The sequence below is a fragment of the Temnothorax americanus genome, unplaced genomic scaffold (genome assembly GCF_048541705.1).
Source record: "Temnothorax americanus isolate GAGA-0224 unplaced genomic scaffold, ASM4854170v1 Scaffold9, whole genome shotgun sequence".
In the NCBI taxonomy this organism is placed as follows: Eukaryota; Metazoa; Arthropoda; class Insecta; order Hymenoptera; family Formicidae; genus Temnothorax; species Temnothorax americanus.
The window spans coordinates 421848-435211 of NW_027509812.1; the positions used below are offsets into that span (position 1 = coordinate 421848).

At 43.3% G+C, this 13364-nt stretch overlaps 4 protein-coding genes across 8 annotated transcripts; 1 reads left to right on the top strand and 3 right to left on the bottom strand.

Annotated features, from left to right (window-relative positions):
- Positions 1-14: 14 nt before the first annotated feature.
- Positions 15-2413, bottom strand: LOC143908097 (uncharacterized). The gene is made up of 2 exons (XM_077425407.1): positions 1055-2413; positions 15-559 (listed from the first exon to the last, which is right to left on the bottom strand). The coding sequence occupies exons 1-2, from the start codon at positions 1229-1231 to the stop codon at positions 107-109; spliced, it is 630 nt and encodes a 209-aa protein (XP_077281533.1). The 5' UTR covers positions 1232-2413; the 3' UTR covers positions 15-106.
- Positions 2414-2666: 253 nt separating this feature from the next.
- On the top strand, positions 2667-7622 carry Pkaap (A-kinase anchoring protein pkaap). Of its 2 annotated transcripts, none has more exons than XM_077425392.1 (10): positions 2667-3057; positions 3488-4262; positions 4338-4461; positions 4545-4681; positions 4756-4906; positions 5016-5130; positions 5281-5455; positions 5531-5604; positions 5689-5741; positions 5834-7622. In XM_077425392.1, the coding sequence occupies exons 1-10, from the start codon at positions 3033-3035 to the stop codon at positions 5921-5923; spliced, it is 1719 nt and encodes a 572-aa protein (XP_077281518.1). In that variant the 5' UTR covers positions 2667-3032; the 3' UTR covers positions 5924-7622. The 2 variants fall into 2 exon arrangements, with proteins under 2 accessions (XP_077281518.1, XP_077281517.1); XM_077425391.1 differs by lacking the exon at positions 2667-3057 and adding an exon at positions 3237-3378.
- On the bottom strand, positions 7510-9817 carry LOC143908093 (G-protein coupled receptor 143). Its single transcript, XM_077425402.1, has 6 exons — positions 9611-9817; positions 8949-9054; positions 8683-8777; positions 8421-8599; positions 8007-8334; positions 7510-7921 (listed from the first exon to the last, which is right to left on the bottom strand). Exons 1-6 carry the CDS (start codon positions 9758-9760, stop codon positions 7676-7678), a joined length of 1104 nt encoding a protein of 367 aa, XP_077281528.1. The 5' UTR covers positions 9761-9817; the 3' UTR covers positions 7510-7675.
- A 144-nt stretch (positions 9818-9961) lies between these two features.
- On the bottom strand, positions 9962-13314 carry Tango4 (transport and golgi organization 4). 4 transcript variants are annotated; one of them, XM_077425401.1, is made up of 7 exons: positions 13174-13314; positions 11981-12461; positions 11796-11902; positions 11569-11690; positions 11198-11472; positions 10296-11093; positions 9962-10175 (listed from the first exon to the last, which is right to left on the bottom strand). In XM_077425401.1, exons 2-7 carry the CDS (start codon positions 11981-11983, stop codon positions 10116-10118), a joined length of 1365 nt encoding a protein of 454 aa, XP_077281527.1. In that variant the 5' UTR covers positions 11984-12461; positions 13174-13314; the 3' UTR covers positions 9962-10115. The 4 variants fall into 4 exon arrangements, with proteins under 4 accessions (XP_077281527.1, XP_077281526.1, XP_077281525.1 ...); XM_077425400.1 differs by having other exon boundaries at positions 13065-13215; XM_077425399.1 differs by having other exon boundaries at positions 11981-12447; positions 12956-13215.
- Positions 13315-13364: the final 50 nt, after the last annotated feature.

Genomic DNA, 13364 nt, shown 5'->3' on the forward strand with positions numbered 1-13364 from the left:
TTTTTTAGGAAAGGTTCTTCCGACGTTCGCCAGGGTCAAAAGTTCCGGTCGACCAAGGGAGGACCGATCGATCGGGGAGGGGCATCCTGCATCGTCGCGGTTTTACTCACGGCAACAGGCGAGTCAGCCACGGCCGACTCGCTCGTCGACAGCGTCCGTTGCCGTTCGGGACGTATCCAGATTTGCAGCGCTTCTGCGACCGCAGGGCGTGCACGGCTTTCACCGTGGTCGAAGGAGCCGTTCCGACCCCATCCTCCTCCTCCTCGCTCGGCTGACCCTTATCGTTGTTGTCGTTGTCCGCATTCGGCGTCGAGCTCGCGGTACCATTCGACCGATCAGCATCCGGCGGGGCTTCTTCGTCCTTCGATGGCGTTGCGTTGCTCGCGGTCGGGCTTGGATCACCGGCGGACGCCGAGACGGTCGAGTTTCGCGACGGGATCGGCTCGGAAACCTGCATGATATCGTTTTTCTCCGTGGTCGACGTCGCGGGGCTCGTCGTGGTGGGCCTGTTGCCCGGCTTGAGGGTAAAGTCGGCGTAATCGTAGAAGTAATCGTAGTCCTGCGAAGGCAACACGACGTCGACGGTGAATATTCGTCGACGAATATCGACAGTTATACAGCGGTACTCAAAACAATCCATTTGTTCGGCGTAAAGCGCGAGATACATATAGTTTGTAAAATGCGTTTCTAAATATGAAGTATCTAATTGTAAGATGGACTTTGTAAATTGCAGGCTCGCTTCGATCTTGCGTCAAACTCATCGCGTACGTGTAAAACCGATGCAAGGCAGTTACAAAAGCCTGAAGAATAGCCAGAGGACTGTTCCTTCAACCGCGAGTTGAAGTAGCGCAGCAAGATCAAAAGGTACATCATAGTAAAATTCACTTTGTACGCTTTCGCAAATCTTCCCCGGTGAGGAAAAAGGAGTACAAAATAATTTGGAAAAAAAAAGACAAGATTAAAAAAGAGCGCGTTCCAACGCAGGCGGAGGAAAAGGAGGAGATCAAAAAAGAGGACCACGCGCTCTCGCGTCCTGCTATGCGAAAGGATTTACCGTGTAGTCGTCGAGGAGCTCGGAGTTGAGTAGCGCGACCACCTGCACATCCTTCAGCTCGATCTGCACGTTCAGGTCGCCGGTCTGCCGCTGATCGTAGACCGGCGTCGCGGGGGGCCTCGCGACGGCGACGCGACAGGCCGCGATAACGAGGAGGAGGCCGCTTAGGGCGAGCATGATCGTCGGGCTGCGCGGCTGCGATCGTTCCTGACGTGGCGAGAACTGAAAAATGGATGGGACGGCGGACGGCCCCGGGCCCCGGGCCCCCGACCTGATGGCCTCGGCCTCCGGCGGGAACCTGCCGCCAACGCGTCCGGGGCGGCCGGGGTTCGCGCGTATATAAAACCGGTATACCCACCGCCGCCGCGGATGTGTCTCTCGCTGTCACCGCCCCGGCACTTGGCCGCGGCGGCGGGTACGATGTCCGGCCGTTGCCCTCTCGCCGCTATACGCGTTCTACCTTGACAGCCGGCCTTCGGAACGCCGCATAACATCGCGTGTTGCGCTTACACGCAATCGGATCGGCCGCTCCGCGGTGTATTTTCGTACATACGGTCTCGTACTCCCGGTCATCATATGAAGCGTTTGCACGTGTTCCGCGTGACGATCTCGAGAACCCGGACGGGCCGGCCGGCCGGCACCGGCCGTCCACTTGGCGTTCGAGAGACTCGGTCGAATGCTTCGTAGATATTTACAAATAGAGTAAAGGGGGATACGAAGAGGGAACGAAGCGCTCTTGAAAGAATTGCGAGAGCCTGTTCCAGGTATCCTCTCTCGCCCTCGTGTGACTAATGTATCTTTGTAATTTTGTTGCTCCCTTCAATGAAAATAAGTCTTCCGAATACAATGCGGGTTATTGTAAAGGAATGTCCGAGGAACGAGACGGAAAATTTCTCACGTTAATCACGTGTTTCGTAATTTAATTTTAATCAGACCGATTTTTATCTCTAAACGATGTTTCGAGACTGAAAGTTGGAATTTCATGAATAATGCGCGGTATATTATAGTGTTGCAGTTGTGTAAATTAATGATGCAACAGAGACTTCCAGTAATTAATCACGTTTTATTTTTTCAAAAGAAAAAAAAAATTACAGATATAAATATAATGTGCAAATTAAATCATCAGAACCGGACAGCAAATAAGGTAATCTACTTTTCCCTTTTTCGCAGGCCATTTTACATTTCAGTGCGCGTGATAGATTGACACGCGGCCAAATGTGAGACATCAATAATATAAAATTTCGATAATAATATAAAATTTCGTCCGCGCTTCGGAAAGAACGTTTGAAAAACCCGCGCGAAAAACTTTCACGACGCGCGCACTTTCTGCACTTTCTCCTCTCCCCTCGCCCACGCCCGCGCGGCTCGGAGCGAGAAGGTGCACGTGAGACGCAGCTAAATTCGCTCATTTGCAGCTGGAACTTACGTCCTTCTTCTTTCTCCCTCCGACGTCCAGTCGTTTTCTATCCATTTCGAATTTCGATCCAAATCGTAGACGGAGTGCAGACGGACTCGCCCCCCCCCCGCCCCCGGACGTGCCGTCTCGCCTGCACCTGTCTGCACCCGCACTCGCGTAATGTGTCGTAATCGCGGCGGACGATGCAAACAACCAGTATAATCTGTCACCTCGCACGTCCGTAATGACGTCGAGGCGGAATGTCGCGCGCCGCCGTGGGCGCGCGTAGCCCCCCGCCTCCGCCTGCCCTCCCCCGGGTGTGTTGCACGTACGTCGTCGCCGTCAGCGGGGTGGCCCGGACGCCGACCGCCCCCCAGGTCCATCGTCGTCGTCGACCGGATCGTCCGTCCCGATCATCGCGCGCGCGGCACAGCCTGACACCTCCTCCTCGGCGCGGCGCCGTTCACGCGCCCCGTGGGATGCGCGCCCGCCGCACTCGCAGCAGCGCATCGCCCGTTGTTTACCCTACGGCGACCCCCGCGTCCTCGGCGACCCTTATCATGCGACGCGCTGACACGAACGATGCTCCAATTTTTCAAGAAGATTGGTAACTATTAATTATTGCACGTACCGCCTCACATGCCGCGCGGCGTAGATGAAACGGTCGAATCGCCTCCTTCTCTTCCCCTCCCCCCCCCTCGTTTAGCACGCGTTCCCCGAGTGCGACTGACCTCCTGACATTTGCAACACGTTGCCCTTTTCCTCTTTATTTTCCTTTCCTTCGTTCCTCTCTCCCCCATCGAGATTTTTGGGGGAATCAGCTGTCGGTGTTTCGTCGTTCAAATTGGATTTTTGCCTTTTTAAATATTTATGTATCTTTCTTCTTGTTTACATTCAAAATTAGAATTGGTTAAATCGCCTGGTAATGGTAACTATCCTGGAAAATGACTGTTTATAACAGTATATCCATCTTCGTACGTTTCAACGTTTTAATTTTAATTTTCATTGTAATGAAATTGCGTGCGACGTTTTTGCAGGACAAAGGGACAAGTCCGGATTACCAGAAACCTCACCTACGAGATCGACGAGCTCGGGTAGCTTCCCGACAGATGCATTCAACGGTGACGCGTCGTCCATTCGGACGCCCTCGGGTGTACTGTGCAGTCTCGAGGAGGAAGAGGAGGAGGAGATTCTCGACAATGACGCCGAGGAAGCGCGCGCCTTCAGCTCCCGATTGTCCAAGGGCCTGCCGGAAGTGCTTAAGGACAAGAGTGCCCTTGGTTACTTCATCCAGTTCATGGACATCAGGAAGCGCGTAGCTCTCATCAAGTTCTGGTTGGAGGTGGAATGCTTGTGCAGCGCATCCGGGATGCACTCCGACGCACAGAGAGTCAGACGGTCAAATCAAAAGGGGCTGCTGGACGCCTTGCCCACTTCCCTAGACGATAACGAAAACTTTAGCTGCGACGTGCTCGCCAGCGATGTAGATACTCAAACGAGCAGCGAAATACCGTTGGGCGAGAGAGCGGACGACGCGACGTCCAACGGTATGCCAAAGACTAGTCAGGCGGTAAGCAAAACGCGACAATCAAACCACGATTGTACGAGTGGGAGACACGACGCGACGACGACCAGGCAGGACGCTTTGAGAATTTATAGGAAGTACGTTCTCAAGGAGGCTCTGGGTGTAAATCAAATATCCGAGGAGTTGAGGGTAGATATGGAGAGGGCCATTGTCCAGGAAAACATTGAGCCTATATTACGGTGCCTATCTGCTGTTCAAAGCATAGTATACGATATATTAGAAAACGAGTGAGTGACGCATGTTCATTGACACGCCACTCGAACTGACACGCATAAAAAAAAATTTATAAATTTTTTTCGCAGATATATTAACGATTTTTTACGAAGCGAATTTCACTGTAAGCATCAAATTGACGTGCTCACCAGTGGCAACGTACAATTAGCGGATATATTGTATAACGAGACAGCATTCTTCTACTTTATGGAGGTTTGCATCACACGCTCTTCACGATCGCTTATTTCTGCCGAAATTTTCGTGAGAGATTCTTTTCTATTCTTTATACATTCCAGTTTATGGAACTCGAGAATAAACGAGAGCTGTTGGACTTCTGGATGTCGGCTATAAGTTACAAGCGGAATCTCTTGGAGAAGAAAGGTGCAGCCGATCCCGAAGAAGCGCAATCCGATGCCGTTATTATATACGAGAAGTAATTTCTATATAATATATGAATATATGGAGGAGAGAAGTAAGTGACTTATATATGAATGCTACTTTTTTCAGATATTTCAGCTTACAAGCAACCATGCCTCTTGGATTTAGCGATAAGATTCGTTTTCATGTGGAACAGAATATTTGCCGCGAGGACGATAGTGGTCCACAGCCCGATTGTTTCGATAAACCCAGTAAAATCGTGTATAATTTTCTCAATAAGGTATTACTAATTTATTACACAGATTTGCCTGTAACTCGTACACAGCCGCACTCACTGCACAAGCTCTCGCTTCAAAGTAGTTGTTTTAAAAGCCAACACTGTCTTCCAGCATTATCTCCCAGCGTTCTTATCATCACAGCTGTATTATAAATACTTATCGGAGCTAATCAGCACGATTCAGACCAGCCCGTGTCCGAGTTTACATTCCAAGATAAGAAGAACAGGTTGGTGCCGTTGATTCCAATGTTGTTACGCATGAAAGATATTAAAGAATACTATGTCTTTTGATCAGTAATTATATACATATAATGTTTATGTAATTTTATCTTTGTATAATATATGATGTTAATTAGAAGATATATAATTACTTTTAGGTTCAGATTGTAGCAGTGAAGTAAGCTCCGTGTGTACTAGTATGCCAAGTATTTCTCAAATAGGAAATAATAGCAGCAGAGTATCTGATAATAAAAAAACTATCAACAGTCACATGAATATCGACACCAGGCAACTTTACGATCCAGATTCCTTGTGGCGACGTAACAAATATAGGTATTTGACAATTTAACATTAATACACATGTCCGTACTGATTTGTAAGCCGTAAATAATTTTATGTACTTTGTAGTTTAAGCATTGGTTACGTTGACAACTTTGGTAGATTTATTACCGAAATAGAGCCAGATCCTCATAGAAAATACGGTAAGTTGCACACATTTAGTTTGTAAGCTAACATATCTATATATATTGTATGAGATTATATAAAATCATGTATGCAAATTTCAGAATCTCGCCTAACTCGTGTTGTAAAACGACTTATAAATATAGAACAAGATAAGGTAAATATTTTATTGGCATTTTATAATTCATTAATAAAAGCAATAACATATAACGGGCATTGTTTGATTATTGCATTATTTGTTATTGATAGGCTAAAGAGGAATTGGCATGGAGGATCACCGAGATGATCATTCGTGAAATCACGTCTTTGACACTTGGAGCTTCAAATCTTCCCTCTTGATGGTGTAAACTTGACGTGACGATTCTGAGGCTTGAGTTTTCCTTAAGTATAGATGTTTTATGTATCTGTGTAAGTAAAGTGCTTTGTCCTTTTATTTTAAATGTTAACGTAATGATGCTACAGACTTTGCCAAAGTGCCAAACAGAAAAACGGAAAATTCTAATTTATTTTATAATACGGCATCTTAAAAAGGAAATATTATGGAGGAAGATACGTTCTGGGATGTTTTACATTTTCGTATTTTATATTTTGGCATGAAACATAACGATGAAACAGAGACTTGAATTTGCTAATCAATAATTTAATCCGAATTTATAAGTAAGTTGTTTATAAATAAGTGTAAATAACTTTATTAGAAATTGACATACGTATTTTAGTATCTTTACAATTCGTTGCGTAAAATAATTTATAAAGATCTTATAAGCAGCATAATTTGTAATATTTTTTTGTAACTATTAAAAGATCTTCCTATTTTGTTAATTTATTATAAAATACTCGATGAGCAAAGAACAATAATTTAACGAACACGTAATTCCTTCATCAGCCATCGTCGATGACACCAGAAGCAAAAAAATCAATGCAAATCGATTATTGTATACATCTATGTCGTATATATATCTAAATCATAATTAAATCTATATTTATAAAAAAATACTCAGTTAATATGAAAAAGATATAAAGACTTATGTATGTGTCAAAATTTATATAGAATATTTAGAGTAATACCATCTTTTTTTCCATTCTATCTTAAATCTTGGCAGTCATTTTAAATTATTTCCGTACGTGCGAAACTTATTAACATTTGCATTATTTTTCTCGCTTCTGATAAGATGACTAATGCAGATATTGACGAAAATTCTTAAAATATAAGATTTTGTACTTTTTTCATTGCCAATTTATACGACGATTGGTGTGAAAATAGATAATGAGATATATATGTACATACGATGATGCATATGACCGCCGTTGATCGTGATATTATGATATAGAAGAAGATATATTTTAACAGTATTTAGAGCGTATATAACACACGTAATGTTTAAGTACAAAATGTTATTAATAACGAAACTACGAAACCCCTATTATACATATATGCTCTATTTTGTTATATCTTTTTATTTATGAGACTATTATACGACGCATACTGTTAAAAAAAAGTATATATAATATCTTTCGAAAAGGCACCTTGTCTATTAAAAATAATCAAGCAGTCTATTATTGTATGCAAATTGCAAATGTGTTACAAATGCGTATATGCGCCGAATCTTTTCTTTGAAAGACTTTCTCTCTCTCTCTATTGCACAGATGTTTCTTTTTTATTTTACACCTTCGTTGTTATGCTTCAAAATCGCGATTCTCTGTAGATGTCTAAATATTACCTAAATTATGTCCATCCATTTTCTGTTTATTGTATCGCGGATGTATAATGTATAAAAAACTATATTTTATATATAATACGATCTCTCTGTGTGTGTAATATATTAAAAAATTTCTATTTTGTAAAATATTTCCCCCAAGTTATTTCGAAAAAAATTGTTTGATAAAATATTCTTTTATCCGAGTCGAGACGTTTTCTCTGAGAAATCTTATTGGGAAATCGCGCCTGAACGGAAATGCACGATAACGAGTCTGACTTTATAATATGTATAAAAATTAAAAACTGACTTCATATATTAAATATATCTTTAACACTATATATGATATGGCGTACACTATTTACACTTCTCGACAAACTGGCAGTAAAATAGATTCTTACAGAGACGAAGATCCGTTTATACTGACATGCGGTACTTTCTGTCTGTATCCCGTTTGCGGATTGAGCAACGGTGACGATTCAGAAACGTGCACGTCGCTGTCCGTCCTGGCAATCGTACGTAAATGCAGACTGGCGGTGCTCGACTTGTAATCTTGACAACACTCTAAACGCAATTTCTCCCTTCTGGTCCACGACTGATAAACGATCGCGTTGAAGAACGCTTGGAGGGGATTTGTCACAGCCTGTCACAGATTGAAAAGGAAATCTCGATTAGTTCTCTGCGTTCGGCCGTGTGCGCTTGAAATGGGATTTAATACACGAACGTACCATTATGTACCACAAAGTGATGATCGCCTTGATCGGCAATTGAAACCACAGGGTCCACAATAGTATTCCGTTAATTAGATTGGGCGTCCAGCACACGTAATAGACCACATTGATGAGAGCGAATTTCAATCTGACCGTCTGTATCAGTCTTCGCTCCCTGCCGGTCATCTGAGCCATACTGTGGAGAACCGCCGTCTCGAGGTGCCGCGTCGATGCGACGTACAAAATGGGATTCGCGATCATGACCACCGCCAGCAGCACGTACGTGGCGAAGTAATTCGGAAGGATGCGCAATAGCGCGCTGGACAACGACGTCAGGCTGTGACAGCTGCAACGAGAAAATTTCGCCCGTTATCATATCGCTCTAAGGGCGTACCGCCTAGGGTGCCACGTGCGATACTTCTAAGACCTGACTTTGCGTTCGGAATGTACAGAATGATCAGCCCGAACGCGGTGAGAATAGCGGGGAGCACCCAGGCCAGGACGTGATAGCACGCGGGACGTCCGTTTTTGTCTCCCAGCAGTAACTTCATGTCCACCGCGTAGCACAACGTCCATATCCACGTGGCCATGTAGAAATACTGGATCCACGCCTACGAGCAAACGATCTCTCTCTCTCAGTCCTCCTCGTGAACTTTCAAAATAGGTATCAAGCGTAGGAGGTGTCAAACATTACCGATAACACGGCGCAAAACACCACGTTGGGCATGTCACCCTCTATGGGTATGATGGACTTGAAATTGCTCCATAGCGCCGACCTCACAAACACACCTGATAGAGTACAGAACAATCAGAGATAAGATACCGATTTTGTTTGTCTCGCCTACCGTGTCATTGTATTCACTGACCAAAATTAACTTATAGCTGTTTGTAACTAATTTACAGATGTTTATGTACTACTAACTGCTATTGGCATAATCTAATTGCGATAATAAACTAGACCTAAGGACGCTAAGAGATCAGCAACGGCAAGCCATACAATAATATCTCGTCCTCTGGAGAAACTCCGCCGACGATAAGAATTACTTGAATCCTCTCGGGGCAGTATCTGAAAAAATATTTTCCTTCAGTGCCAATTTGTGAACGTTCCTCGGTACCCTCGAGTAATTCTCGCCAAATTTACTTCAATCTAACACAACATTACACGTGCAAATAAATTTTTACAACCATTATTATAAACTTAAATCATTAAAATATGTATAAATAAGTTCAATATAATATAATATAAAATTATTTCATATTTTATTCAAATATTTTGTACATGTTACATACACATGTTATAATTGTTTGATACAAATACTTTTATATCGGTTTCTTTTAGCTGCACTTTTTCGTACACTTGTCACATGGAAAACCGGATAAATATACGCGTTGGAGGAAGAGACGAGGTGTGCAAGGTGCAACCAAAACGGATCAACAGAGAAGTCGCATCGTGACAGAGAAGTTTCAATTCCGGAACAATATCTTTCAGCGATCGATTCCGGTCGTGGTGAAGAACTCGGGTCAATTCCCGCTCTGTACGTTGGTCGTCGCAAATTAATAAGAAAAGAACGAATCGGTGAGGCGAAGGCTCGTTCGGGGATAACATTTCGTGCTGAATTTACCTGATAAATCGCGCCTATCATGCCCATCGTGGACGAGAGCATGCACACCGTGTTGTACGCGTCTGTATTGAATTCCTGCATTATCGCTATCGCCATATCCGTTCGGTTTGTATGATGACAGCAGAACGTTTGCAGGGTCGGGTCGGCCATTGCTATCGGATGTTATCGCGATCAAGTTCAGCGTGTCTCTGCCCCGACTTATCCTGCTCGATCTAGTAACTCTCTCTCTCTCCGTACAGAAAGAAACCGGAGTTCCCCACTCGAGCGTCCGGCAGCCAATCGATACGTTCGAACTTCTCTTATGATAAACGAAATACACACGTATCTCTTAAAACGGAAATCTCGGTAGAAATCTTTTCATTCTTTTATTGCAGCTCGGATAGCTTTGTCGATTACAACCTGGAAGTCAAAGCGATATATAAAAAATAAATTTCCGAACGCGTTACATTCAGCCGCGTTAAATTAATTGAATCAGCGCGTATACGGCATTCCAATAAGTTAGAGCTCAGTATTTTCTTCGCTTTATTATGTCGGGCCGCCAGTCGACGGGATGCGTTTCCTCAGTCTGAAAACATAGATAACGGGATAATCAGCGCAAAGCTTAGAAAAACGATGAGCTAGTCGAATGTTATGAGCGCGCGTGCGATTGCCAAATCGACACGAGCGTGATATAAAATCAACTTACGGCAGTATCGTCTTCCTTGTACACTTTAATCGTCTTGTCAGCCTCTGTCGTAATCATCCGGGTGCTTGACATGTCGAACGTAATGCTGAACACCCCGGCCTCGCTGTCCATTGACCCGGGCTGAACCGGCGCTTGGAGCCGCTGGAAATTGTATCCGGTTCGCCAGTCCCACAGATGCATGGTACCGTTGTCTGCGCCGGAAACCAAGACTCCGTCGGCATTCACGGCCAGGCAATTGACAATGGCGTTATGGCCCGACAGGTTCTGAATGAATTTGCCCTCCGGACACTTCCATTGCTTGATGTTATCCGGCGACGCCGAGGCGAACATGTACAGAGATGGGTGAAACGTCAGGGCGCGCACACTCTTCTTGTGATTCGTCAGAGTGGCCCTGGACTTGCCGGCAGCCAGGTCCCACAGGCGAATCGTGCAGTCGTGGCTGCCGGTGGCGATCTGTGGCTCGGCAGACTGACAAATCACGCTGGCCACCGTGTTGGTGTGTCCGACGAGGGTGTGAACATTCGCCTTGGTACGCATGTCCCACACTCTCCCGGTGGAGTCACGTCCCGCCGTTACCAGGACGTCTATCGTTGGGTGTAACGCCATGGAATACACCGCCGACAGATGGCCGTGATAGTGCCTGATCACCTTGTTATATTCAAGATCCCAACACTTGACTTGGCGATCTTCCCCGCAGGAAAATAGGTACGGGTGTCTTTGTGAGAATGCAAGACCACGTACGCTGCTTATGTGGCCAGTTAGGGAAACCTTCAACCTGCCACTGGCTAGATCCCATATCTGTAAATACCAAACATTTGTACAAGCTTGCATAGAGAACCTGTTAACTTCGTTAATCTTACGTTCTAGAATATTACTAAATAATGCGAGAATGAAGCACTCACTTTGATTACTCTATCGGCCGAGCCTGTAGCAAACCACTCGTTTCCAGGCTCCACGGCGCAACATCTCACCCATCCCAAGTGACCGCTGATAACTCTGTACAGTTTCCATGGCGCGTGCCACTTTGGTTTCGCCATCGACGGCGTTTTCTTTTGCGGCATTGTGAGCGCACCGCTGCTCATATTGCTTCCCGCACTTATTGGTACTACGCTTGCGCTTCCTTTTGTCGTAGTGTAAGGAACAATTGCCGTGGTAGGGTTAATTCCAAAAGTTTCATCTAAAAATCATATTAAAATTGATACAATAAAGACACATGTAAGAGTAACGGTACTTATTTTTATCTCAATTGTGCATAGGTATCGCAGGATATTACCTCCTGGCGGTGGAGGATCCGCAGCGTCATTGTCTTGCTGCACTTTAATCGTATTTTGCTTGACCCGTTCTAATATTGGACCATAACAATCTTTAGCCTTGACTATTTTCTTCATTTGTTGCCTAAAAAAATAAATATTACAAATAAATAACTGCTTCTCCACAAGATTAAAGCAGGCAGGTTTGCTCTTAAGCAATTCAGAGCAGCTGCAACGGCAAGTTACTCACAAAATAGGATCTTCCGGCGGTAAAGATCCTTGATTCAACAGGAACATATCGTGAGTTCTCTTTAAGGACCGAAACACTAGCGTGTGCACAGAATGCCGTTGGACATCCTAGAACAGGATAATGAAGTATAGATTTTTATTTAAAATAATTCAAAATAATATTGAGGACAATTAAAAAATTCTTACCATTTTCTTGAGTATTAGAAATCACTTTGTGAGCTCCTGTGTGTGGTTTCTTTTCCCGATTGTTACTATTTTATATCACTTTTTAATAGCCTTTATTATATTTTTTTTGTCAATTTCTCTTCACAATTAGGAAGATCCAGATAACGATTAGAAGTTTCACACCAATGTTCTTTAATCAGTCCTCAATGTTGTACGGATATGGAATTTCCAATGTTTATTGTTAACGATACAGTCTAATGCATCCAAACACAATATTTCTTGAGACTACTCCGCAATCCACGTCTAAACATTTTAGCATTTCGAATCCGTGTATTTCTGTATTTTTGAGGTTATGAGACTTTCCTCTTTCTTCTAGATTGTTCTAGTTGTTTCCTTCTTGCGTCGTTGGCCTACTGGAAACTTCTTTTCATCCGGATGGGGATTTTCGATACATTCTCGAAGCTCAATTTTTGAACATTCATCATCATCTGTTTCAGCAAAGCTACAATTAATAAAAGAAAATTGGAAGAAAATATTTTTCATTAAAAAATCAATATTACCTTGAATTTTTTAAACTTCACTATGCTATTTTTTCATGATATCATATAGAGGACTTTAAAACACATTCAACGCACTATCAGAATATTTATAACAATAAAGGAAAAAAATTAAGAGATCGAAGTCCTATGCAGGAATATCTGTGATCTATATTTATGTCAAACCAATAATTAATATTCAAGACCTTCGAGAAATGATAATTACAGCTTGTACAACTTTGAATTCCAAATACTATAATATTATAGCTGCTACGCATAGCATAAACTTGTAAAAAAAAAATAGCATAGTGCCGTTTAAAAAATTCAAGGTAATATTGATTTTCAAAAAAATATTTTTTTCCAATTTTCTTTCATCGCGAGTTGTAGCTTGCACGAAACAGATGAAATATGTTAAAAAATTTATAATTTCTCTCTTAATAAAATATAGTACGAATATTACCTTGTAAAATTAATCCACTAATTAATAAGTTAATCTCTCAGAGCTTAAAAGAGGAGTCCGATAAAAGAGAAGACGAATGATTATCTGAATTAGCTGTTTCACCGCTCGCCTAAAGGAACACTTGAAATTTTTAAGAAGACGATTGTACGTTGGTGGTCCGCGTCCAGATATACATAATAATATTTATCATCTAAATATAACAGAGGATGACATTTGACCTGCTGTTCTCCTCTGCTGTTGTTGCCACTTGTCGGCTTGTTATTGCGACATGCCGTCAACGTCACACGCGTGTTATCGTATTTACGCTATTCGCCGCCCGCAGGGGAGATGGATGTGCGTGTACAATCGTTCGATGTAATACGTGACGTGCTCCTTGGTGGCACATCCTCTTTGCCACGCATCGCCTTAA

What these genes read in the sequence shown, in the direction of transcription:
- LOC143908097 (XM_077425407.1), bottom strand. Translation starts at nt 1,231, where the DNA reads ATGCTCGCCCTAAGCGGCCTCCTCCTCGTTATCGCGGCCTGTCGCGTC. An exon ending in AGCTCCTCGACGACTACACG is followed by an intron (nt 560 to 1,054) that starts GTAAATCCTTTC and finishes TTGCCTTCGCAG; the next exon opens with GACTACGATTACTTCTACGA.
- LOC143908093 (XM_077425402.1), bottom strand. Translation starts at nt 9,760, where the DNA reads ATGGCCGACCCGACCCTGCAAACGTTCTGCTGTCATCATACAAACCGA. An exon ending in TGTTTTGCGCCGTGTTATCG is followed by an intron (nt 8,600 to 8,682) that starts GTAATGTTTGAC and finishes GTTTGCTCGTAG; the next exon opens with GCGTGGATCCAGTATTTCTA. An exon ending in TCACTTTGTGGTACATAATG is followed by an intron (nt 7,922 to 8,006) that starts GTACGTTCGTGT and finishes AATCTGTGACAG; the next exon opens with GCTGTGACAAATCCCCTCCA.
- Tango4 (XM_077425401.1), bottom strand. An exon ending in CGGCCGATAGAGTAATCAAA is followed by an intron (nt 11,094 to 11,197) that starts GTGAGTGCTTCA and finishes TGGTATTTACAG; the next exon opens with ATATGGGATCTAGCCAGTGG. An exon ending in ACAAGGAAGACGATACTGCC is followed by an intron (nt 10,176 to 10,295) that starts GTAAGTTGATTT and finishes CTATGTTTTCAG; the next exon opens with ACTGAGGAAACGCATCCCGT.
- Pkaap (XM_077425391.1), top strand. Translation starts at nt 3,321, where the DNA reads ATGTATCTTTCTTCTTGTTTACATTCAAAATTAGAATTGGTTAAATCG. An exon ending in TTCCAAGATAAGAAGAACAG is followed by an intron (nt 5,131 to 5,280) that starts GTTGGTGCCGTT and finishes AATTACTTTTAG; the next exon opens with GTTCAGATTGTAGCAGTGAA. An exon ending in TGGCGACGTAACAAATATAG is followed by an intron (nt 5,456 to 5,530) that starts GTATTTGACAAT and finishes TGTACTTTGTAG; the next exon opens with TTTAAGCATTGGTTACGTTG.